The sequence below is a fragment of the Amphibalanus amphitrite genome, unplaced genomic scaffold (genome assembly GCF_019059575.1).
Source record: "Amphibalanus amphitrite isolate SeventyFive unplaced genomic scaffold, NRLGWU_Aamphi_draft 000991F_arrow, whole genome shotgun sequence".
NCBI classification, from domain to species: Eukaryota; Metazoa; Arthropoda; class Thecostraca; order Balanomorpha; family Balanidae; genus Amphibalanus; species Amphibalanus amphitrite.
This window is the reverse complement of record NW_024882485.1, coordinates 39,382-66,426: the sequence shown is the minus strand read 5'-3', so window position 1 is coordinate 66,426 and position 27,045 is coordinate 39,382. Positions and strand designations below refer to the sequence as shown.

The 27,045-nt window shown below is 48.7% G+C and overlaps 1 protein-coding gene across 1 annotated transcript in view; it reads right to left on the bottom strand.

Annotated features, from left to right (window-relative positions):
• The window catches only part of LOC122368936, a 36,864-nt gene extending 10,675 nt beyond the window's left edge, over positions 1-26,189 (bottom strand). The window contains exons 1-15 of the mRNA XM_043343262.1: positions 26,078-26,189; positions 24,860-25,063; positions 24,364-24,469; positions 19,366-19,490; positions 16,255-16,431; positions 15,557-15,803; positions 14,914-15,075; positions 14,162-14,291; positions 13,733-13,814; positions 13,088-13,216; positions 12,613-12,695; positions 12,108-12,294; positions 11,223-11,609; positions 10,762-10,888; positions 10,053-10,197 (exon numbers count right to left, since the gene is read on the bottom strand). Of these exons, the coding sequence (XP_043199197.1) occupies positions 10,053-10,197; positions 10,762-10,888; positions 11,223-11,609; positions 12,108-12,294; positions 12,613-12,695; positions 13,088-13,216; positions 13,733-13,814; positions 14,162-14,291; positions 14,914-15,075; positions 15,557-15,803; positions 16,255-16,431; positions 19,366-19,490; positions 24,364-24,469; positions 24,860-24,898 (2,126 nt within the window). The 5' untranslated portion in view covers positions 24,899-25,063; positions 26,078-26,189. The remainder of the gene's footprint in view (positions 1-10,052; positions 10,198-10,761; positions 10,889-11,222; positions 11,610-12,107; positions 12,295-12,612; positions 12,696-13,087; positions 13,217-13,732; positions 13,815-14,161; positions 14,292-14,913; positions 15,076-15,556; positions 15,804-16,254; positions 16,432-19,365; positions 19,491-24,363; positions 24,470-24,859; positions 25,064-26,077) is intronic.
• Positions 26,190-27,045: the final 856 nt, after the last annotated feature.

The window sequence follows — 27,045 nt, the reverse complement described above, 5'->3', positions numbered from 1 at the left end:
TTTGACCTAGGTCAATGAAATTTGGTCACAAGGTAGTTCCCGGGTGGGGCTATCGAACGCCGTTTGAGTTTTGAAAATCGGCCGGTAACTTTCCGAGATCTTAGGGGGGGCCGAAACGCCCCCCCCCCCCCCTACGGGTGGTAGGGTCCGCCGGTAGCCCTACGGGGCGCGGGTTAAACGGAAGTAAAAGTTACCATTTTCTAACGTAATTCACCTTTTGTTAATTTTGAATAAAACTAAGACGGGGAAAGCTTTGACATCTGTTCTCGAGTTAGTTCTGCCGATGACAAATGAATAGAGACTAAAGTTATTTCGTTCACTTTTATCAGCTTTCGTACAGGTGGGGGCGGCCAATTTACACAACCGGCCAAATTACCCCACTCTCCCCTACTCCTCCAGCTCTTCATATCCCAACAACATTCATTTCACTTCAACAGTTTATGCCCAACATCAATTAAAACGTGAGTAGCAATTATTTACCTATCATCTCTTGCTTTCCCAATCCCTGACGGTTGCAGTTACATCCGTTTTAACCCTCGCCCGTATTGGTGTTTTTCCAGCCGCGAACGTATAAGGGGGGGGGGGTCCGTTGGACCCCCCCTTGCCGTTTCGCCCCTGATCGAGCTAGAGCTTCGCGGAAAAAACGAGCGTGTTGCCCGTGACGAGAGGAAGCCGATGATACCTAATTTTAAGATCCTAGGTCATTGGTTGACCTTGCAGGTCAGGTCAATGACCCAAAAATCGGGAAAATCGGGACCTGTTAGAACGTCGTAAAGTGTGGCTGCTATGGGGTTTTTCAGGGCGCTGATCACGAATATCATGTTAGTTTTGATCACAGATGATGTCTTTATGAATTTAGTCCAGGTCGGGTCAGGTCAGGTCAGGTCAACCAGTAGGGGTCCTGCCGGGTATTCCTAGTAGGTGTCAACCGCCTCTGACAGTTTCGTAACATGTTACGAAGGTACAAAACTACTTCGTAAACGTTCATATGGTTGCTAAATTCGAATTCAGCTCCAAAAACTGGCCTAGAAACATGTAAAACTCGAAAAAGTGAACCGAGGTCACCAAAGGTCAATGACCTGACCTGACCTTCAGGTGACCTTGACACCCACCCTAATGCATGGGGGCAACATCATATCACATGTTTGAACGCTTGAAACCAAGAAAAGTCTGCAAACGCGCGGCTAATGCGAGCCGACATACGCCGAATCGCGATTCCGGCCAAACATGATCTCGAAAAGTAGGTCACAGGTCAAAGGTCATTGGGGTCAGGGTCATGAAATTTTCAGGGTAGGTGTAAAATTGATTAACGCGAGGGTACTGAAAGTTTCGTCGCGATCGGCCGCTTTTTACGCGAGTTATTCGCGAAAAACCATGGGGGGGGGGGTCCGTTCGACCCCCCCCCCCTATACGGGCGAGGGTTAACCCTATTCCTGGCGGGGGGGGGGGCTCAGGAGCCCCCCCCCTGAGGTTTTTTGGTTATTTCTCCCAAACGCGTTGAGCTAGGAAGCTCAAATTTTCTGACTTTTCCTAAAAGGCTTCTACGCAACATGTCTGAAAATTTTGAGTTGATCTGACCTCAGGTCAGGTCACCAGAGGCGGTTTGGTGACCCTACCTCAGAAAAGTTTGCAATCACGCCAGAGCTAGAGTTTTTGACCGATCAATTTCTTCTCTTCAGGCTTTAGTTAGGGTACCAGTATGTGCAATTTGTATATCTCGGAATTTTGATATCGGTGACCTAAGGTCAGGTCAGTTTCGCGACCTCCCCATTATAAGTCAATGGGGGAAAAATCAACTCCCTGTTTTTACCACTAAAACGGGTCGGAATGGCCCCATATACCATACATGACTTCATATACGATCAACCTTCACTACCTTGAGGTCTGTTTTGCTGTTGGGCAGCTGTGAGGTCATGTGACGTCATCAAAGGTCACCAAAGGTTTTTGGCCAATAACTCCGTACAGGAACAAGATACAGACGCGTGGATGGTCTCATTGTGTTCAGCTCGTCAAGACGCATCGAATGATATACATGATGACCTCGAGGTCACGTGACCTGAGGTCAACCTTTGACCTTGACCTTTCGAGGTCAACATATATATCATTCGATGCGGATTGACGAGAGGATCACGATGATGCCCTTAGTTTGTTCCTATCTTGACTAATTCGAAAGTTATTCGAGAAAAACTCTCTCCATATCTAGCGCCGCCATTTTGACTTTTTCGACCCCTGTGACGTCATCTTTGACCTGACCTGAAAATGACCTTAGTAAAAATTGTAGACCTTGTCCATGCGTATCCGATGCCGTTTACCGCTTGTCGCTATCTTGCTTCGTTCTCGAGATCTCAGGGGGGGGGCCCGAATCGGCCCCCCCCCCCCCGCCAGTTTCTTGTCCCGGCGGAGCCCGCCAGGAATAGGGTTAAATGAACACACAGCATCAGATATGTTGTTTTATTTCTAATTCAGTAATGCATGCACAAAATACCAATAACTAGTCGAATGACCCAGACGTGAATAAGCGACACGTGCGCAACAAAAGGCTGAAATAAGTAAACGTCACGACTTGTGTTGGAATGTAAATCGTCGATTTTTCTATATCATTCGCGGCATCACTCTGAGGGCTTAAAGTAGAAAAGACAACACCGATTATGGATGGCAACTTCCCAAAGCCATCAAACGACATATTACTCCACAGTCACGCCAGCGCCTATGGTATCAGGCTTTCTCGGCGCCGGTGCAGACCTCAGTCCCCTAAACCAGAAGTCCTCCGGGCCGCCGCACGCCTTTCTAGTCGGGCAATAACACGGCGGCTGAGGGTAGGGCGGCGGGGCGCACCGGGTCGACGGCAGTGTATAACACTGCTGGCCGCTCGGGCAGCCTCCTTTACAGCCGATCGTCGTACAGCACCCCTGGTTTTTGTCAAAGACACCGCCGACACCACACGGGTTGGAATCCTTCGGAGGCTCACAGGCATATCGCGTGGGGCAGTAGCAGGGAGGCGTAGGGACCGGGGGCGCAGCGCAGGGCGTTGGCAGTTGCATTTTGCACGTGTAGCCCACCGGGCAGCCGTTTATGCATCCAATGGTGGTACAGCAGCCCTGGTTCGGGTCGAACACCCCTGCCAGGCCACAGTCTGGCGGAGGCTCGACTGGCTCACAGGCATAGCGCGTGGGGCAGTAGCACGGGGGCGTAGGGACCGGGGGCGCAGCGCAGGGAGTTGGCAGTTGCAATTTGCACTCGTAGTTCTCGGGACAGCCACCCTTGCATCCGATGGTTGTACAGCAGCCCTGGTTCGGGTCAAACACCCCTGCCAAGCCGCAATCTACTGGAGGCTTCACGGGCATGACAGGTAGGTAGGCTTGCACAATCATCGGCAGAAGCAGTAGCGGAAGCATGACGCCGCAAAGCGTCGCGTTGGGGGCCTTCATGGCAGCTGCGTCTTCAGAGCTTACGCTTCAGATGTTAACCGAGGCAGTGCGGAACAGAAGTCGGACAAAGGCGAGCCTCACGACACGGCGGCGGTATGCAGTGACGTGCCGACACAGAGCAATCACGAAACGCTCCTCTCCCCAGCACCGCCGGCCGGACAATGAAGCTGACAGCCGCCCGTGCAGCCCGGCTCGGCTCTGCTCCACAGTGATGCAAATGGGGTTCACGAGTGGCCATAAATACGAAAAAGGCCCAAAATTCAAGTTCACTTAATCGAATAAATCGTAATATGGTCAGTCAGGCAAATGTTTGGCGTGTCTGAAAAAGTATGATTTTAATGTTTTTGTCAAAACCGGCCTCGTGTATGATTGTCAGAAGTCGAGACATTTTCGATGTCGTAAAATGACTGTCAGGTACTTGAAATTCAAGTGCCGCTAGCGTGCGTGCATGTCATACAAACTGCAAAAATTATACATGAAAATGATCCCCGAAACCTGCTGCTTCTAATGCCACGTCATAAAAAGCCGTATCTATTTTGGTTTGGCGGTGAGCTAACTATTTGTAATCATGTTGCAACCGCAGTTTTTTACCAAAAATATTTGCTTTCAATTCACCTACAGCACTTCACACAGTGTGTGCCCGTTAATGCACCATATCATAGCATTCCCTAATCATTTCTGAGTCGCATAGTGAAAGAATTGAGGCGCTAGCACAGGGCTGACCGGCGCTACAGAAGTTTTCGTCCGGCACGGTCGGGTGCCGCGGCGCAGCGGGCGGCCCGGGCGGCCGCGCCGCCGCGCCGCCCGGACGCCGCGCGGCGGCACCCACCCGCCCACGGCGCGCCCACTGCGGCACCCGACCGCCCGGACAAAAACCTCTGTAGCGCCGGTCAGCCCTGTGCTAGCGCCTTAATTCTTTCACGATGCGACTCAGAAATGATTAGGGAAGGCTATGGTATGGTGGACTAACGGGCACACACTGTGTTAAGTGCTGTAGGTGAAACAAAAGCATTTTTTCTTAGTAAAAAACTGCGATTGCAGCATGATGATAAATAGTCAGATTACCGCCAAAGCAAATAAGATACGGCTTTTTGTGACCCGGCATTAGAAGCAGAAGGCTTTGGGGATCATTCCCATGCATAATTTTTTCAATTTGTACGAAATGAACGCAAACCAGCGGCGTTTGAACTTGCGAGTGTCTGACCGTCATTTTACGACCTAGAAAATGTCACGACTTCTGACGATTATACACGAGGCCGGTTTTGACAAAAACATGAAAACCATGTGATTTCAGATGCCCCAAACATTTGTCTACTCGGCCATATCGCAATTAACTCGATTTGGTAAACTTGACTTTTGGGTATTTATGGCCACTCGTGAACCCCATTTGCATCACTGTGTGCTCGGAGCGGCGCAGCAGTACTGGTCAGGTAATGGTTGGCAGAGGGGAGGGACGGGGAGAGGGGCAGAGGTAGAGCGGGCGGACAGGTTTACCCGGGCCGTGGAGAGGGGTGGGCGTGCAGGACACACCAAAGGTCACGAACAAAGGATAACGTTTGACAGCACGTGTAACGCACGCTGTCACGGTGACATTACGTGACGCAGGCACGCTCACACTTTGACATAAGCAGCACTGTCACATAAGCAGCGCTGTCACACTTTCAGCGCCGTCACAAAACCACACAGAAATCGGATGCAATAGCCAATAACAGAAATAAACCACGAAATTGAAAAGACACCTAACAGTTGCAATTCGCCGTGAGGCAGGATCGATATAGCTCAAACAGTTTTGGGAAATTTTTCTTAAAAATTACACAGGAGACGTCAAATTGATGGGGAAGAAGGTATGCCAAGTTTCAAGTTGATAGCGTAAGCGGTTCATGAGCTATTCAAGAAAAAAAACTGAGGGGGAGGTCGGATCCGACCCCCCCCCCCCCCCCGGGGCGGTCGCGGGAGAGCCGTACTCGCGAGAGCCGTACTCGTGCGACCGAGAATGGACTATTGAGTCTGCCTCGTGTAAGAACCGAACTCACCCGCCGTGGTTTCCTTTTTCGTGCTAGCAAGGAATGGAATGGTGTTTAGGTGTGCTTGTACTTTTGCTATGTGGTTTGAACTAGATATTCTATATTTTTATTTCGCATTGTATATGACGTGGAAGCCACGAAACCCATTGTATGGAGGTTCCGCATAAACGTCTGTCTGCCTATCTGTCTGCCTGTCTGTCTGAGAAACGGCTATAAATTCTTCTACCTCCACTAAGACCCGTGCAGCCGTGGTCAGCGCGAAGGGAGTCGGCGGGGCGCTGTGACCGCCGCGCCAGGGAGCACAGGCTCTGTGCGGCACCGGCGGTGGAACGACCCCGACCGCCTCCTGTCGTATGGGTGTATGTGCGTCCATGTGTGCGTTCACGTGCGCGTGTATGTGATCGAATGTTGATAAAACGTGACTGACTGAAAAAAGCTATACATGAGAAAATTTAAGGTCCTTCCCCATTTATTAGACGGAAAACTGAGAGACAAAAATTTATAGCATAACATGACAAAACATAAAAATGCTCACCACCACCAAACGACGCCACTTCGAAACCGAATGTCTTGCCCCTACAAACGAAACGCAGAAATAAACGTTGCAAGAACTTAAAAACAGCATATATAAACCTAGAAAGGGCACTGACCCGTGACGTCATCTCGACGGTGTGCAAATTTCAACCCCCTATGACATACTGTCTGCCCTGTAGGCGAGTCAAATTGAACCCACTACACATCGTGGCGGACAAACAGACAAACAAACAGACGGATCCTGTTCAAATAGTAAGATACTGATATTAACAGTTTTCTTGTTAGATCGAAGGGCGTCTTACCCCAACCCGGCGTCTTACCCCACTCTCCCCTGCTAACGTGCTGACGTACATCGACTGACGTGCTTTACAGCCGATGGTGGTACAGCACCCCTGGCTCTCGTCAAAGACACTACCGACACCATACTACTTAGAATCATCAAGCGGCTCACAGGCATAGCGCTGAGGGCAGTAGCACGGAATGTAGAAATCCGGGGGCGGAGCGCACGGGGTCAGCGGTTGCAGATTGCACGCGTAGCCCTCTGGACAGCCGTTTATGCATCCGATGGTGGTACAGCATCCCTGGTTCGGGTCGAACACCCCTTCTTGACCACAGTCCGGCGGCGGTTCGACAGGTTCGCACGCCATACGTCCCGGACAGTGGCAGGGAATCGGCGGCTCCGGCGGGGGTGCGCATGGAGTCGGAGGTTGGAGCTTACACTCCTGCCCAGACGGACAAGGGCTTCGGCATCCCTCAACGGTACAGCATTGCTGGCTGGGGTCGTATACGCCTCCGAACCCACAGGAAGATTCGTTGGCTTGCGCGAACAGCGGAAGAAGCAATAGCGTGAGTATGACGCCCCGAAGCGGCGCAGTATGTGTCTCCATGGCAAGTGAGTCTTCCAGCTTCAGCGTGGATATCTAGCGAAGCAGTGCAGAGCTGATGTCGCACAAAGGCCCCACGGCACGACGGCGGTATATAGTAACGTGCCGACAGAGAGGAAGCACGGTATGGTCTTCCCTCCAGCACTCCCGGCCGGGTAATGAAACTGACGCCCGGCAGCCTGCGCGGCAACGGTTCGGTTCGCTGCGGTATGGCGGTGCTGGTCAGCTAATGACTGGTAGAGGAAGGCACGGGGGAGGGAGGCAGGAAGTAGAGGGCAGGGTGGACAGGTTTACCCCGGCCGTGGAGAGGGAATGTGACGTGCAGGACACACCAAAGGTCACGAACAAAGGAAAGGGTTTGTCAGCACATGAAATACTGGCTGTCACGCTGCTATTATGTGACGCAGGCACACTCACACTTTGACATACGCAGCACTTTCAGCGCGGTCACAAAACCAAAGAAATCGTATACAATAACAGATTTAACGCATGAAGTCGAAAAGATACCTAACAATTGTTAGCCGCCCTTAGGCTAAAGCTAATCAATATCTAATGCCAAATGTACATACAAGTAAACACCAAGGTCCACTACGCTTCGTGCAGCCAAGAATGCGATTTTTCATCAAATAATGGACCGCATATACAAGCAAGCGTCTCACACAGGCTATCTGGCCTTGTACTCCCCACATGAAAAAGTGCAAATAAAACAGCATGAAGACAATAGCCATCGGTTGCGTTGTTCATTCCATTGTTTGTTAATAACACATCAGTCATATTTGCAACATAAAGGAAACATTATACAATATGCAGCGTTAAAGGCGAAGCGGGGAGGGAAATTGGCAGATTTATTCATTTCATTTATGCCGCATCATTGTTTTTAATAGCGAATGCCTCCCTCTTTGGATTCACCGGTACATGCGTAAAATGCGGTACGTAAAATGCGGTACGTAAAATGCGGTACGTAAAATGCGGTACGTAAAATGCGCGGATTACCTTCGTCGAAAACCCACAGATCACATCAGATACGAATCTGAAACAGGTCCTATGTCCTAGAACAACTACGCAGCGCAAACACGGGCGGGTTTTCCGAGCGGGATGATGCAGACCATAGCCCGGGGCGGGGCACCCATCGCTTCCCTAGCGAGCCGGCACTGGGGCGAGCTAATGTTGAAGGTCGGAGACAGGAAGGACATACGCAGGTAGCTAGCTACTCGTAGAAACGATGCATTGAACAAGATTGAGCGGGTAGGGGAGCCAGTCATGTGCGAACGCTGAACGCTGACGTTTGTTCAAAAACAAAAACAGTAACATAATCGAACAACACTAAATAAATACTTGGGATATAAGCATCAGTAGCATTACGGCGTCATAAGTTCAACGATAAAACTTCCGTACCGGTCAGGCAACGATCAGTGCGTCGAACATATGCCATTGACAAAGAACTTGCGGTTAATATGTAGTGACTGCAATAGAAAACGTGTAACTACTGTCATTGTCGAGCTCACTGCTCGGACCATTTTTTTCGTTTTATCTTTCTGCGGAATTTGTTACGTGCACGAGACCGTGTTCACCGCTAATGAAAAAATGTCCCGCTTGTGCGATGCTGATATCTACGTTGTGGTTCACAAACAATGAATGATGCTACGTCAATGGCCATATGGTACTGTATTTTAATGAACACACAATGCAAAAATCGCGATTAGTGGCGTATGTTGTCGTGACATGATGGCAATGACAACGGCGTTTGACCTCGAATGGATAGTGGATACTATAGGTAATAAGCATAACAAAATAAAAATGACGGCATAATTTCCTCAATTACCGAGATAATACGAGCATAGTTAATACGTAAGAGAAACCGACTTCATATGAACGCAATTCAAACTGTTTGAGGATTACCAAATGACAGATGTGAGTTGTGACATGTAAGTGTATGCATGGCCTAAACTTTTGAATTCATTTTAAAAGGGATTAAAACGCAAGAAATTACCCAACGTTTCGCATTTATTGCTTAGTCATGGCTGTTAGAGTACGATTGTACGAAGTAGAGTACGTTAGAGTACGAAAATTAGTTTGTAAAACGCATTTATCTGTCCATGTGTTCTCGGTAAATAATAGCAAAGGTGACAACAGATAATACAGCTGAAATCGGGTCAACAAGAAATAACCTACACTGCACATCACATATAAACATCACACACACTTCAACCTTTATCCGATCCTTACTCCATTATTTAGAGCTTCAAAAAAAAAAATATCAAGAGAAACATGCATCGGTTTGATCGTGAAACGTAGCTTGACAACCGTTGCGGCAGCAATAGCTTTTTGTTCACGGTTAGTTTCGTGGATTAGAGTGAGCCCATAGGCCACAACAATACATGACAAGCTAGCACACAAATTCAGAGCCAGCGATGAAAACACGACAAGGCTGTTGTTTTGGACGACACTGAGCTCCGAACCAGTACAGTCAGAGATAATCATAGAAATTATGAAATTTGGCAAGTGATGCAAGTCGTAGATGTCGTATGGTATGTCGTAGATGACATGACGTGGGCTGTGTTTTATAGAGTGGAGAATTGTTTGTGAGGGCATTGTGTAATGTGTTAGGTATATCATCACATGAACAGAAATATTAAAAAAAAAAACTGGAGCAAACTGGATGTGCCTTTGAAAACACAGGTGCTGAAAAGGCACTATCGAAACCGGTAAGATATTATCCGAGGACAGTAGCGGATGTTTTGAAAAAATGTCTGGCCGACCCATTTGGAAAAAAGAGAAACAAGAATGTCTTTATCTTAGCACACAGGTGCCGGATCTCATGTCCTTTCATGAGATCCGGTCTAGGCAACCTCACTCCTGGATGCCTTTAAGTTTAAGCAACGCACAAAGTTGCATTACGGTAAAAAATCAGAGACTAAAACCTGGGTGCAGCGCTGGCATATTACATGTGAATCATGTGAAGTTTACGGGTTGCTGCTTGGGTTACTGCAACCTCTTTCAAGACTGAGCATCGGTAGAAATAAAATAGCAGGTCCCGCAGATATGCTCAGCGATCTACAGGACATCATCCCAAAGTAAAATGCAGCAAACAGCTGAGCAATCAGCTGAGCCTTCAGTTCCGCTAAACAATAATCAAAACATCGTCCACCCAGAACCAAAACAGTGCCTCAAACGTGACTTACCTGTCGATGCTCTCCTTCATCCCCGAAGTGAGGACCCTTCGCAGCCAGGACGACCGTGCTGCCACCACCGGGCCGTGTGCCAACAGAACTGTCTCCTGCTGCCCAGAGATGGCAGCACCGTGGCCGCCCAGCAGCGACGGCACCACTGCCGGACAGAACGGGAAAAGTTGTAAATGAAAGGAGGAAGCTATCCGAACTATCGGTCAACCGTTACATTTTTTTCATCCTCAGGAGCCAGGACAGTAAGATCCTCTTTCACGCCTCAAATCCCTGTTGTGGCTGGACGATCACGCTCATACAAAGTGAGAATCCAGTCAGGGACATGCTTAGCCTCACGTGCAAAGGGGTCCCTCCGTTCCGTCGCTTCTATCCCCAGGATTCTGACATCCTTCTCCTCCACGCCGCACCCCCCCCCCCCCTCCGGACTATCCTATCATCCCTCCGGCTCTGAAATGGTCTCATTGCACAGAAAGGGCCTAAAAATCCAAACATTATGCATACCACAATAATCCAAAACTGACCTAAAAATATCCCCTTATAGTCATCATAAGCAAGACAATTTTTTTCAGCAGTTCATCTTCCCAGTATCGCTCCATGCCAGAATCCAAACGATCACCCATCAACGGCAAGAGCCCCCTCCCCTCAACAATGCAGGTGGCTTCCCCTTGAACCCTGAGTGACCTCTCCTCAACAATTCCAATGGACTGACCGGGGTCCCCGCGGACTGTGAACTGCAGATCGGTGTCTCGTCCCGACTCAAACAGCTGGTGACAGCGGCGGGCGAGTCCACTGTCGCGACTGAGGGGAGGCCGCGTCAGCGCAGACACCAGGGACAACTGCCGAAAGAAGAGAGCAACATCAGTGGTGAAGCATGACAAGCAGTGTTTGTATGTTCAGTCTGTCAATCTGGACATGGGCGATCTCACCTATGGGATCCATTCCCATCCCTTTCTCTTTCCCCTGGTCCCTTCTCCCTAGAGACTATGATTGTTCCTTCATCACTTGGCTTATTTGCTTTAGAAGTCAACTCCAGCTCGCCAACAGGGTTCTGTCCAAAACAGTTGAGGAACATTACAAGGAAAAAAATTAAAGGGAAGACTGAAGTAAGAATCAGCAATAGCTCATGTCCCTAAGAAGGATTTTGGCTATTCATTTGCTGCAATTGCTTACCGAATCTGATTCATTCGAGGCTGGAGATGAGGAGCGATTGCTCTTCCACGGATCTTCCGCCCCCAGTCTTCCTATTCCTCCATTTCCAGACATCTGATTGGTCCTCCCACCACTTCCCACGCTCTGATTGGTCGTCTCGCCGCCGCCTGTCTCCCGATTGGTCGCCGCGCTGTCTCCAGCGCTGCGATTGGCTACTCCGCTGTCTCCGGCGCTGTGATTGGCCGCCGCGCTGTCTCCCGGCTCCTGATTGGCTCCCAGCGTGTCTTCCAGCAGTCCGAGTCGGGCGAGGGTGGCGTCCAGTTGCTCTCCTCCCACCAGGAGCCGGATGTGGTCGACCAGGGGTCGGACCACTTCCGAGTGCTGCCGCAGCAGCTCCATTATGTGGTGCTGGAACGGACGGTTGGCAGGGTTAGACAGCTTCATTATGTGACGGTACCTAGAGCACAAGAAACAGCGGTACAATAAAGGTTTCGGTAAAAAGAGAAAATACAAGACGCACGGCGAACCACGATTGTTTTGATATCCTACCATCTTTAAAAAGTTATTTCTATAATATGGATCTAAGATTTGAAATACCAGAGGTGTCAACGTCCGTCGCGTCAAGTGTATCGCTCATGGACGCTAATGCATCGACTAAGTCCTGGACCATACATGATTGCACTCACGCAAAGATTTTCGCGATCACACAAAGAACAAAAATAAGGTAAACGACACGCCTGATCACTCTAGTGCTTACAAGGGCACCATTCAGCCTCCCTAGTCTCCTCTTCCTGGTTCTTTGCACTGTCTTAGGATTATGTCGACTTTTGCCCTCCCCTTAACACTTGCCTGCCTTTCCCAACTCCTCATACAATCCCACCCTCCTCCCAAATCCCCCTCACGTACCACGCGGCTGGCAGTAGCGATGAAGTAGAACTTGAACTCTCGCCAGGTGACATGTTGTCCGGCCAGTTCTGCCGCCTCGTCCAGAGCGGCACACGCCATCAGTGCGGGGAGCTCGTCCAGAAGCCGCTCCGTACTGCGGGCCACCAGCCGCGCGCCACCCGCCTCGCCCACGGCGGAGAGGTACTCACTGCCGGCGGAGCGGGTTCGAGTCTTAGCGGTGGCAGATTTTGTTTTAGAAGGAGGATGATTACAAACAACAGCTTTTAATGTGCTTGTTGTTCTTATATTCACTATTCGGGTCGATAGGTAAGCCCCAAACATCAACAAAAGAAACCCCATAGTGCTGTGATACATTTTCAAAAGTCGAATAATCATATAAAAGATTTAACTGCGGCGGAGGACATAATCTTAAACGTAAAAACGGAAGAGCTGTTGTCTCTCCTCGCCCATGCAGCTTTATGTCTGCGAAAATCCGTACATTTTACGTAAAATATTGATCTGTTACCGTTTCTGCAGTATGTAGATGTTGGCCCGAGTCAGTCTTTCCAGAAGAGTCTGCAGACACAGCATAGTTCGACTCCGAAGCACCTGTGAAATAAAGCAAATTTCATGTGATAAACCTGACGTAGCGTTGCAGGCAGAAAATACGATGGCAGGCCCGCACTATTTAAAAATTAACACCCGTAAGTGCAAAACAAGCTTACGAAGCACTGCACAAAGCCAAGCGGAACAAAACTACAACAGCAATCGCCGTATCGAATCGACTTCACTTACCCTCAACAACCGATACAAAACTGAACAAAGTATTTCTGACTCCAGTATCCTAATAAAATATCCAGAATAACCATATTTTAACAACCTTCGTCAAACAAAGTAGAAGACCCGTCCATGACCCGTCTCCACACCCCTTACCCGATAACTTTTCTACCACCTTCACTTCCCCGCTACCCCCTCCGTTCCCATCTCCTTAATTTCCTTACATAGGTGAGTGAGCCATCCCGTCGAGCGGCAGTCGGTCCATCGGGTGCCGTCATCGCGCCCAGAGCCGCTTCCAGGAATGTTTTACTCTCCTCCAGTAGGGTTGATATGGTCACCGCAAGCCACTCCAGCTGGGGGGGGGGGAGGGGGGGTGGAGGACGGAGGTACATATCGTCAGTGCCTGGTCCATGATTTGACAATGCGCTGTAAATCGATTGTAGGGCGATGTAGCTTCAAATATATATGAAAGAATGAATGTCGAATGAATGAATGAATGAATGAATGAATGAATGAATGCAGTACCGACGCTCCCATCCTTCGAGGATTAATATACCATTGTCCTCAACTCAGTAGCGTCTCCTACCCTGACCAAATAGCCCTCGGCAGTGTGGTTCAAGGATTAATGGTCCATCCCACCTCGACACGGACCATTGATACTCAACTCCACCCCCTCCTAATAAATGCTCCTTAGCTCATCCAGGGAGCGGCTCTCCTGACCAATGTTCCTTAGCTCATACAGGGAGCGAGCCACTAAGTTGGAGCGCTGCGCCTGATCAACCACCCCAACCCCAGACCAATGGTTGCACCTCTGGTCCTGCCCTCTGGTCCCTCTCCCAACAGTCCAAGGGACCACTGGTCCCTCTTACCTCTGAGACGGACCGGGCGGCGAGGTCGGAGCGCTGGGTCTGACTGGCTGAGGAGAGTAACGTTCGCAGACCGTGTAACATTCTGAAAAGGGAACAGACGGGAGAAGATATCTATGAATATCAGGAAGTCAAAGACTCAAAATAGTTGCCCGCATCCAGTAGGATGACATGTTGACTGTGGATAGCTACTTATGATTTGCGTTATATGTTACGAAGTAGGTAGAATGAAGGATAATTAATGATTCCATCAATGTTATTGCTGACATTGCCAGGATGCTTGCCTAATCAGACGCACAAATAAAAAATAGCTACAAATATCGCAGCAGCATGTCACAAACGCTTTGACCAAACATACTACATTTCGATAAATACGTATGCGTGTGCTATACCGGCATTAAAAATGCGGTGTGAGTTGTGAGAAGCGCTCACCGTTGCAGCTCGGTGAGAAACTGGGGCAGCCGAGACTGGGCGTATCGAATTATCTCACGACGCTCCTCCGAACCCAGAGGCATCTCGTGGTGGCCGTACAAATCAAACGTCAGCGCCAGTTTGCTGAGACCTGTGGAATATAGAGCCATCTCGTGGTAACGAGAATGACAAGCTAATGAACTTAGACGAGCGACAAGAGATAATAAGCATGGGAAGTTATAATTATCAAAATAAAACTTAAAGTTGTCAGAAATTTGCAGCAGGAAGCATATGAACCCACCCCAAGGTAATTGTGCAATATTTCCCAAAATCATATATTTATCTATACTGTATAGTTCTGTATGATAAAACCTTTATATCCGCCTCCACTGTACATTGTTTCCCTAAATTTCCGTCGCGGGTTGCGACAAAACCTTCAGCACCCTCCCGTTCATGGTTGTGGATTTCCGCCGGGATGGGGGTGCCCAAGCTCTCTAAATTTCCCGCCGGCTCGGCCGGCTTGGGTTTGCAGCCGCAACAGACAGCGCGGGTCAGGGTCACCGCGGTAGTTTTGCTGCGCCCGGGCACCCCAGCTCAGCGGAAGTCCACACCCATGCTCCCGTTAATCAATCTTAAACCAACCCTGAAAATGTCATGACCCTGATTAAACAAATCGCATTTCATCTTACGTTGTGGGTTGTACACGACCACCATACCCGTCTCTTCCAACATTCATCATACCCTCACACACCCATCCACCCCGTCGTACGCACCCAGCGCCATCTGCTGCAGACAGAGTCTGGCCAGAGCCGACAGCTGGCTGGGACAGGCCAGCACGGACTCGGCTCCCTGGCGGGGCCGACCAACCGCCTCCGAGAGGGCCCCGTTCACCGCGCGGCAGCACGAGAGCATGTCGGCCACCAGACGGCGCAGGTCTGTGGAGGGAGAGAAAGCCGGACTTCACCAGCAGTCAGTCACACATAGGTGAAGGTGTCGGGAACGGAGAGTGACAAAAGACTCAGACGGAGCGAGCAGCGGGACAGCATTTCAGTCACCAGACGGCGCAGAAATAGGGACGGATGGGTAGCAGTGTGAAACTGACAGAACGTCCATGTAGCAGGAGAGCTCGTGACAGTGCAGAGAGCAAGGATGAGGGGCATAATAAAACTCCAACGATGCACGGGGGTAAACTAATATCTTAAACTCAGCTTTCCGTCGATTGCAATCATTTAGAGAAAAGAAGCTCAAAGTAAAAATCTAGAAAACATTTCGAGTGTTCATGCAATGATAGCTGTTATATATTAGCTAAAATCGTATGTCATTGACTTGACTTATCGAAGCAGCATATTTTCATAATTTTGTTTAGCCGTAACGTGGCCACTTAATTTCTCTAACCCGAATCCCGCTCCCACCTACCATCTCTCAGCGTCACATTGGTCAGGTACCGGCCGCACAGCTCTGCCAGAGGCTCTAGCTCCGGAAGCTGACGCAGCTCTCTTCGTAGCTCCGTGGCCACCGTCGGCGCCAGGCCCTCGGGTAGAGACTCCGTGTAGAGATAGTGCAGAACCGCCCGCACGGCCGGCGCCGGCAGATGGCGCAGCGGATCGGCAAGCCAGTCTATAGATGGCGCTAGTAGGCGCAGAATCTGACTGTGCGCAGCAAACTGCCGGTGGAAACATCCCGTTGAATAAGATTAGTGAAGACCCGCGCAATTCAATTAAGTCGCATCTGACAGTTGACACATCTTTGATGAGCTCAAATATGAGTTGGTTACAACAATGCCTGCAAATGTGTAAAAACACGCTCTGGAAACCCTACAAAGCAATACGAAGTTGTGAATCTACCAGCATCCAATCGAAAACGACAAATCGCTGTCCTTCTATAAAAGCAGAAGCGAAAATTCAGCTGAACAATAAGATATTGTGCAAAATGATGTCCTTCAAGATAAAAACACCTGAGACATCTCGATTACAGCCAGCTCAATGGTGGCTAGAACGATAAAATCAACAACAATTCTTAAACCATCGAAGCAAGTCAGCATCTGCCGTTCAGGCGAGAGCCAAGGATTAAAAAGTGCCCCTTCACACAAGACACAACCCGTATTCCAATCTCACCGTGCTGCCATCTGCCGCCGTGACGGCGACATCCGAGTACACGGAGCAGCCGATGAGTGGCGCCAGTGAGAACGGATGATCGGGCGGCGGCTGGCGGCAGGGCACGCGCTGACACTGCAGGATGCACCAGGCCTCGCAGGTCAAAACCATCAGGTCCTGGGGCGTCGGGTGGTCCACCTGTCGATAATAGGGCGGGGTGAGTGAGATCATGGCTCATTGAGCATGACCGTGTGGTACAGTGGCGTGGTGGCGGCCCTCGTGGCTGCCTTAAGGCCCTCCAGAGCTACTGAAATGGGTCGCGGGACCCCCACGGTCAGAGGGAACTACAAGAACAGCAGATCATTGATCGCCATTGGGATGGATGAAAATAAGTACTGAAGAAACGCCAGCGTTTGCAAATGTTTTCTTTCAGCCTCTCTTAAGTCTACTTGATGTTAGCTTGTGCGGATCCTTCATGTTTGGCTACCATGTTCCTGCCGTGTGCTACGCAGATGATTTGATGCTGCTCTCTACCAATGCGGGAAACCTAAGTAAACTTTTGGAAATAGTTGATCAATTCGCAGGGTTTTGGAGGCTTGAATTCGTTCATGTAGATCCGATAAAAACCAAAAGTCACTGTATTGTATTTGGTGCTGAACTTTTGTCTGCGCTCCCCGTCTGGCACCTATCTGGTCAGCAGCTTGCTGTACGAGCAGTGACCGAACATCTAGGTGTCACATTGTCAGCGGATCTAGCCGGGTCACTTCATGTACAGCACCGTGTAAGTCGGGCTCGTGGAGCATTCTACGGACTGACTCCTGCTGGAATGCTCAGTGACTGCCTGTCGCCTTCAGATAAAGTCTTTCTTTGGAAAACTGTGGTCATCCCTGCCCTAACTTTCGGATGTCAAACAGTCCCCCTTCGCTCGTGTGATGTTGACGATCTGGATGGCCTGCAATCTCGGTGCATAAAAGCTGCCCTCGGATTATCTAAATACGCTCATCATTCTGCTTTGCTTGTAGCTTTAGGTATCCCGAGAATACATGAACGGCTCAGACGAGCGGTGCTGCTAGCCTTATCGGGTATATTCCGAAGCCACCAACACCGACTGAAACACATTATGCTACGAGAGCTGGCTGTTTTAGCTACCGAGCCTAGACAATTGCACGGAACATTTCTGGACCTGGCATACAAACTGTTAAACTGTTCTTTTCAAAACGTGCTTGATGCTGTGAGGGGTCATGTGGACCATAGCTTCATAGGCAGCGCGATCGACAGCGACGGTGTAGTAGATTCGCTCAGATTCCTTTTAAATTCCAGCCAGACAGTGATGTCCCGTCGTCTCGTGAGGCTTCTGTGCTCATAGGGTTTTTTTTCACAAATGTGTTGACTTGTTAATGTGCTTTGCAATTGCGTTTTAGTGTTGTGTTCATCGTCCTACATGCAGTATCTGTACTACTGGTGTGTTTATTGGAAAGTGAAATGTGCATGTGTATTGTCTGAAAAAGACGCATAATAAATTGATGATGATGAATATGATGAATAGAGACAGTAAGTAGCACACTGCCTGCACCGCAAGGAATAAAGAGACAGAGTTGATTGAGCATATGTCGTTGTTGTATGTCGTTGAGCATACTGAGCCCTCAATCGTTGATATTATGTGTGTGTGTATCATTATCATTGTCGCGTTTCATTCAACCATGGATATGTGCCTCATGGCATGAAATAAATTAACCCGCGCGGGGCTGGGGGGGTAAATTTTACCCCCCCCCCTCGCGAATTTTTGCAATATCTCAAAAACGGCGGCGCGCAGCGCCGCCAAACTTTCAGTACCTTTTCTTACATCAATTTGACACGTTCCCTGAAAATTTGAGCGAAATCCGTCGGAAAATTTTTTGAGAAATTGACGTTTTAGTGACGTCATGTTCGCCATTTTCGCCTCAAAAACGGCAAAATTTCAAACGCCGCTAACATCTTCATTTTTAAAGGAATCAAGACGTAACAAAAAAAGGTTATACGTAATTCTACTTTGTTTATCAAATGGCTATCTCGGTTTTTTGAAAATTTTGGATTTTGGCCCAAATTTTTTTCAAAAAACTGACTTTTTTGGGAAAATGATTATTAAATCCAAAATTTTGGGTGTATCGAAAAAAAACGGAATATATGTCAGAGAAGTGGTCTATATGCACCTACATACCAATTTTCAGAAGAATCGGTTCAAAAATGTGGGAGTTATTCAAAATTTTATGACGTCACGACACACAAAAATTTGGAAAAATGACTTTTTTGGAAGTTCTAGACCTCGTACGGAAACAAAAATAGCACCATTCGATTCGCCGTGAAAAACTGCATCAGATAGACACCTTTTTAGGCCTTAACAACCAACTTCAGAATTTGACCTCACTTGACCTGACCTTGACCTGACCTCGACCTGAAATTCATCCAGAGGTGGTCCATATCACTTATTGAGTGTGCCTATTGAATTCTATGAGTAAAATGACCCATAAAACATGCGTCGCACATGCCCTTTTCTATATTTTGTTTTTTGGTGACCTGACCTGACCTGACCTTGACCTTGTCCTCTGAATGATATTATATGCAACGAATATTGTCTTGGTAGCCTAAGAACACGTTTTGGGCAATCAGTCTCAGTCCATGACTCCATTCTTCGGCAACTACGGTGCAAGGCCGATACTGTAGAAACTTGCAATTTGTACCCTTGACCTGACCTTGACCTTGACCTCAAACTTTAAATTAAGTACATGTTTTTAGTTGTTCGTGATGAGAGCTTTCGATTGGCGTTTGAATTTTCCAAATCGGACCATTAGTTCGGGAGATAACAGGGGGGGGGGGTAAAATTTACCCCCCCCCCCCCCCCCCAGCCCCGCGCGTTCGGCTGGAGACCCCAGCCCCGCGCGGGTTAAGTGAAATGAAATGAAATATGACCGCATAATGTGTTTCTTACCTTAGAGACCACGAGAAGACCCAAACTGACCCCACAGACCAGGAACATCCATTGACCACACAGACCAAACTATCATCCTCAGCTGAGTTCGTACCAAAGCAATGCCCTCAATCGGCCATAACGACCATAACCTTCAACTACCCACACCATCTCGACGTCCAACTGACCTTGAAGACGACGACGTGTCCCTGGACGGCTGCCAGCATCAGCGAGCGTCTGTCGTTGTTGTACGAGTGGTCGGTGACGAGGTCGTACACCTCACACCGGAACAGGGCGCAGTCCGACTCACTGCCTGAGGCGGGACAACAGCAGGGGCGGGTCACTTTGGGGGCTTGTTTATCGTTTCAAAGGTCGCCAAAGGCTAGGTTGAAGGTCAGAGAATTACTGATGGATGGTTGCAAGCTGACTGAAAAGTGTTTGTCTGAAGACATTGGATGTGGATAACAGTTGGGGCAGTCTCACTTGGTAGAAAGCGTAAAAATGACCAATTGAGGTGGCATGCCCAAAAATCCCAATAAAAAAGAGGAAAATGGAAGTAAATGCAGAAGTTTGGGCTGCCCTCAATCATTCACTAGTAGGTAGTCAGGAGATATAGAAAATTAAGTTGTTTAACATTGGTTCACTGACACAGCTGCAGACCACAAACCAGTCACAATTACTGTTACGTGATGCACGTAATATGGCAGTGTTTTAGTGTGTGGTTACTTGCCTGTCACAGATGCGCCAAAAGTGTAACGTTTGGTTCCCGCTCGAATCTTTGTTTTTCTCTCGATCTCCCCGCTATGCTGAATGCTCTGAGATAATAGAATTCGCTGTTGAAGTCCACGCCTCTTTCTCGGTACTGAGAGCCCGAGAACGATACATGGTGGCAGCTGTGAGACCTTAGTAGCGTATGTGGTTCTTTAAACACTGTCTTGAATGTGTTTTGAGATAATCTTTCCACCTGGAGAAACGCACAAGGTACTCTCAAGATTTTCAAGATTTTGAGGCAATCTCGGCGCACACCAAGCAGTAGGTACAAGCCAAGACAACATGTCTAATGAAGGAAATAACCACACTGTGGCCATTCCTGGCATCCGACCACCCCAGCCATTCTCAGTGGGGGGAAATGCTGCTGAAAATTGGAAGCTGTTCTCTCAAAGATGGTCATCGTACACCATTCTTTCTGGCTTTGAGAATCTCGAAAGAAGAGTACAGGTTGCACTCCTCCTCAACCTGCTGGCTGACGACGCCCTCAAAGTGTACAATGGGTTTCAGTTTGACACCCCTGAAGAGGAGCGTACTGCAGCAGAGATCATGGAGAAGATGGAAAAGTTCTGCGTCGGGGAAGTGAACCAAACCTATGAGAGGTTTATCTTCAACAGTAGAAAGCAAGCAGAAGGTGAGCCAGTAGATGCTTTTATATCTGATCTGAGAGACCTGGTAAAGACTTGTGGGTTCTGCAATGACTGTCTGCCTGCAATGATCATGGACAGAATCGTCCTGGGTGTTAACGACTCAAAGGTTCAGACTGAACTGCTGAAGTGTCGTGATCTCACTCTAGAGCAGTGTATAGACATCTGCAAAGCTTCAGAGAGTGCTTTGGCCCAAAACCGAGCCATGCGGCCAAATGAGCAGATTCACAAAGTGACTACTGAAAAAAGGAAAGGTATCAACCAGAAGAAGAAACAGATGAGGCATCCAGGAGACGTGAGGACCTGCAAGTTCTGTGGCGAAAGTCACAAAATGAAGAAGGAACTTTGCCCAGCATATGGAAAAACATGTAAGAAATGTGGCCTCAAAAACCACTCTGCCTCACAATGCTTCACTCCGCAGCACAGACAGAGAGTGCATCATGTCCAAGACGATGAAGAGCCTGAGTGGGTCAACGTCCTGGCAGTATCGGATCAGAAGAAGGAAGTGAAGTGTGCCATGCTACTGGATGATGAAGAAGTACACTTCCAGGTGGACACTGGATCCAGTGTCAACCTGCTGCCTAAAAGGTATGCCACAGAGCTGACACCAACAAACAAGATAATCCGCACCTGGAACCAGGGCGACTTCAAACCTGAAGGTACGTGCCGCAGGACGGTGAGGAACCCCCGAAATGGCCGTCTGTACTCAGTAGAGTTCCTAGTGTATGAAGGAAACCTGACTCCCCTGCTAGGACTCCGAGCTAGTCAGCAGATGAAACTGATCAATGTCCAGACAGATAACTTTGTAGAAGTACACAACCTCAATGTGGAAGACAACTACAAAGATGTCATGGATGGAGGACTGGGGAAGCTGGAAGGCGAGCACCATCTCAAGGTCAGTGAGGAGGCAAAGCCTGTGATAATGCCCACGAGGCGGGTCCCCATCTCGGTGCGGCCCAAGCTGAAAGAAGAACTGGACCTGATGGAGAAGCAGGAAGTGCTGGCGAAGGTCGAAGAACCAACCCCATGGGTAAGCCAGATGGCAATCACTCACAAGAAGGATGGGAGCCTAAGAGTCTGCATTGACCCACAGGAGCTGAACAAAGCCCTGCAGCGAGAACACACGACGCTGCCGATCCTAGACGACACACTCCACGAGTTGGGCCAGTCTCGAGTCTTCACAAAGATGGACCTGAAGTCAGGATATTGGCATGTGTGCCTGGACAAGGAGTCCAGCATGCTGACCACGTTCCAGACCTGCTACGGCAGGTACAGATGGCTCCGCCTACCCTTCGGTCTCTCTGTGTCTGCCGAAATCTTCCAAAAGAAGCTCCAACAGGCTCTGGAAGGACTTGAAGGTGTACTGTGCGTAGCAGATGACGTCATCATCCACGGACGCAACATGAAGGAGCACGACGACAGGCTGAGCAAGTTCCTGGAGAGGTGTCGAGAGAAGAAAATCAAGCTCAACAAGGAGAAGAGCAAGCTCCGAGAGAAGTCCATGGTGTTCATGGGGCACCTGATCTCCGAAGAAGGCCTCCAGTCAGATCCGGAAAAGGTGAAGGCCATCACTACCTATCCTGTCCCAGAAAACGTCACAGAGCTCCGGAGATTCCTGGGGATGACAAACTACCTGGCTCGTTACCTGCCTCATGTGACCGAGGTGATCCACCCCCTCCAGAACCTGTTGAGGAAGGACGTGCCGTGGACCTGGAGCGAGAACCAAAAGAAGGCGTTCCAGGACGTGAAGAAAATGATTGAGGCTGACGTCAAGCTGGCATTCTACGACCCCCAGAAGGATCTCGTCCTGGAGAACGACGCGTCCGAGTACGGGCTAGGAGCCGTTATGATGCAAGATGGCAGACCAGTGGCGTTCGCTAGTCGCTCTCTGACTCCTGCTGAGCGGAACTACGCCCAGATCGAGAAGGAGATGCTGGCAGTGAAGTACGGCCTGGAGAAGTTCCACCACTTCACCTACGGTCGCCACGTCACTGTGGTCACCGACCACAAGCCACTGGACAGCATCAAGAAAAAGCCGCTATCCAAGGCCCCAAGAAGACTGCAGAACATGCTACTGAACACTCAGAAGTACAACTACTCCCTAGTGTTCAAGCCGGGATCTACGATCCCTGCGGCCGACGCTATGTCTCGCGCGCCACCGCCAGAAATGCACGAAGGAGAGGACGCAGAAGTGCACGCTGTGTATGCAGCGCCCTTCAGGCGAGAGCGTTTGGACGACATCCGAAAGGCAACCGAGCAGGACCAAACTCTACAAGAGCTAACGAAAACCATCGGAGCTGGATGGCCGTCTGAGAAAACATGTCTTCTGGATAGTGTAAAGCCATTCTACAACTATCGAGACGAGCTGTCAGTGCACGACGGTATCGTTGTAAGAGGAGACAGGGTGATCATCCCGAAGACGATGAGGAAGGAAATGCTCCTCAAGCTCCATGCGGGTCACTCTGGCATAAACTCCTGCCTGAGAAGAGCACGAGATCTGATCTTCTGGCCAGGCATGTCAAGTGACATCCGGGAGTACCTCGCGTCATGCGACACCTGCGCCGAAACTCCCATGAAGCAGGGGCCTGAGCCTGTGTACGCCCACGAAGTGCCTGACCGACCATGGGAAAAGGTCGGGACTGACCTCTTCACTATTGAAGGCCGTGACTACCTCGTCACTGTAGACTACTTCAGTCACTTTGTCGAGGTAGACTACCTGAAAGAAACAACCTCACAGGCGGTGGTCACCAAACTGAAGGCACAGTTTGCTCGTCATGGCATACCAGATGTGCTGGTAAGCGACAACGGCCCGCAATTCTCCAGTTATCACTTCGCGCAGTTCGCCAAGGCCTGGCAATTCGAACACCAGACGTCAAGTCCGGGCAACAGTAAAGGGAATGGAGCTGCTGAAGCCGCTGTCAAGACAGTCAAGCGAATGATGAAGAGGAGCAGAGCCGCAGGAGAGGACCCGTACCTGGGTCTCCTGAACCTCAGGAATACCCCACAAGAAGGGATGGATACGAGCCCGGCACAGCGTCTGATGAGCCGACGGACAAGGACAGGAGTGCCAACGTCTAAAGCACTTCTCCAGCCCAAGCAGAATATCAACCAGAAACAGCGACTGGAAGCCAGGAAAGCTGCCGCAAACGACAGGCACACCGGCAGGCGAGAACTGCGACCCCTACAAGTGGGGGAACCGGTCCGAATGCAGCCAATCGACGGCAGAAACTCGTGGAAGAAGGCCGTCGTGACTAGCATGCTCAAGCCGAGGAGCTATGAAGTAGAAAGTGAAGACGGTGTCATCTACCGTCGAAACCGTCAGTTCCTACGAGCTACGCAGCCGACGACGCCACAGCAGCGCCACACGACAGCCCAGGCAGCAACAAGGAACGGGGCGGAACATCAGCCTACTCCGACCCGAGCCACCACGAGCGAGCAACCGGCCGCGCATTCCGAGCCAGTTGGAGAGAGCGCTGTCGCCTCCAACTGCACCAGGTCTGGGCGACGTGTCCGTCCTCCTCTCAAGCTGAACCTGTAGTGGTTCAAACTTAAAGGAGAGGGATGTTACGTGATGCACGTAATATGGCAGTGTTTTAGTGTGTGGTTACTTGCCTGTCACAGATGCGCCAAAAGTGTAACGTTTGGTTCCCGCTCGAATCTTTGTTTTTCTCTCGATCTCCCCGCTATGCTGAATGCTCTGAGATAATAGAATTCGCTGTTGAAGTCCACGCCTCTTTCTCGGTACTGAGAGCCCGAGAACGATACAATTACCTTCTGGCAGGATCCATGTGACATCCCCGCTCTCATCCAGCTTCATCTCTGTTCCCTCCAGGACTGACTGGCAGCCGGAGCCACACAGCGAGATCACCTCCACAATCTGGCAACACAGTATAAACAAGTTAGTGCTGAACAGGGAATGATCAGGGCAATCAAGATGATCCCTGCATTAAACAGTGTGGTTGACAATATTGCACCAGGATTTACTGAAATTTCACTTTTAAGTTAGGTACATAACTGGTATCGTTATCAGCTTTTTGACAACCTGAGTTTGATGCAAAAAAATCAGCAGTTTGACATGCACTGAGCCTGTAAATCAAAAGGCCTCCAAAAATGCTGACATAACAATTGAGCTGCACTGTAGTTTTCTAAGAATCCAAACTCCATGCTGCAGTTTTTTATACACCACCAATCAAGATATAACTTCACAATTCCTTTAAGCACTTATAGCTAACAGTCAAGAATAGATAACACTGTTAACTTGACATACCTTCCATGCTCCAACATAAGGGTCATTTGCAACTGCCATGGCTGTCTTTCTGAACTCTGAAGAACTTGAAATCAAAAGAGCACCAATTTAGAACACTGCAGCTGGATTTGCAGACCCAGATCCACGATCATAGAAATGATACTGTGGGCCCATAGAGCTCTCAGACCTCAGTAGCAATCATGCTGTCGTGCCTGTTTGAGCTCTCTGAAATCAAATGAGGGTCAGTTCAGTAGGTAAGTCATACATGTTTTGACTGAACCTGTTGGTGAATAAACTGAACGAAACAGAACAGAAGAGGTGAAACTACTTAGAAGAAGATAGACACTTATAATATTTTCAGTTTTGATCCAAGCAGAGGAAAGAAAACTAAAAGTAGGGAAAGCAATAGCATGGATACAACAGGAGCAATGCAAACACTGTCCATAATGCATTGGAAGTTTGTATGGGGCATGGAAGTACCGATCAGTTTGTTAAATTTCGTAGTGAAACATTCTTCTCCTTTCGGCAAACAAATGCCTCTGTTTGCCTCAATTGCAATCCCAGTGCTCTTCTTTGTCATCAGCTTATACTTTATAGTGACCTTCCCACCTTAACATTAGTTTTTAGGCGAGATTGCCAAATTGGGGTCCCTCAGTCCCTGGCCTGCTATTTACGGTTTGGGCATTCACAACATCAAGAAATGCTTAAATTGAGACATTGAATTTCAAAATTGCAGTTTTCAGATTCCAAGGGGCTAATGCATTTGAATGCCCCTTATAATTTGTGACATAAGTGCAAGTCTAGCGATTTTTTAACATAACACTAGAAGAAAACAGTTGCTGTGGTGCATGTGGCGGCACCTACCTATATACTGCTTTGCGCGCAAAATCTGCCATGCTTTTATGATACCAAACTATTGCGTCCAAATGACGCCATAGGAACAGCATAAGCCCCCAATGCCAATACCAAACAAAAATAAAAGTCTAATATCTCAAAACCAGTGAATGTTTTTGTTGAAATTTGCTAATGATCAATCATTTTTGCTCTTTCTGAGCCATTGTACATCACTTGTATGCCTATTCATTAACTTTTTTGAAGGAGGGAGGGTCCCTACTCCCTTTAGATCTTAAGTTGATACATCAGGAATAAAACAACAAAGATCGAGGGACTAAAATGCAATCAGCAGATCTGAAAAACATGGAATATTCGTTTATCTCGGAAAACAAATGCAATAATTACCGGAGAAACAGTCGCACGACTTCCTTTCCCATTTCTTTTTCGACGAGGACACACATCCTCCCAGGCAATGAAATGATTTCTGCTAAATTTTGTTTTATTATTTTGATCATCACCTGCTGAAGGAAGAAGTCAACCAAACAAGTCAGACCAATAACAGCAATTGCTGCTCGCAACGAAACATTTATAAAAATTAGAACAGGCATATCCTGCGCATCTGTTTCAAAATTAGCCCAAATGGCTTAAGAGAAGCAACTACTATACCAAATGACGTAACATTACATATCATGGCAATGTGTTTAACCGTATAGATTTGAAGGAAATGTGAATTCAAAGGTAGATATTCTGCCTAATGCCTTTTGAATTTTTATTTCATGTTCAACTGATAACCTAGCTTGAATTTTAAACCAATATCTCATCATCTCATCATCAACTAATACCCCAGCTTGATCAGCAGATACGCCAACTACTGCAATATCTGCACCGGCGCGGCACCACCAGCACGGGCTCGGGCAGGCTACCAGTAAAGTAACCTTGCCGGCACTCGTGTGACTGGGTCGACGACTACAGAGGCTACACAGGACCACAGGACAACTACAAAGGACCAGCTGGCTGGAATCTAGTTCATAAGAGCTGTCGGAGTAGTTTGGATATTACACTTTTCTTTGGATTGGATTGGACATCTGTCGGGTCCAAAAAGGCGCCGTCTTGGTCTGGGACGCTGCGGGGACATACTTCCAAAAAAAAAAAGTTTCTCCAAACTCCAAAACCCATCAAATTTCGACTTCTTACGCACTGCTGTGCAGTTTAACACTTGCAGTGAAAGGGCCGAATTCCACCCCCCGCCCCTTCTCCTGTTTTTCGCAAGTGTGAAATAAGCAAGTCACGCCGTTATCATTTCATTAACGTTAAATTCTCATTGCCTGCCTAAAGTTGAATTGCGGATCTCGCCGTGAAAGCAATAAGTAGAT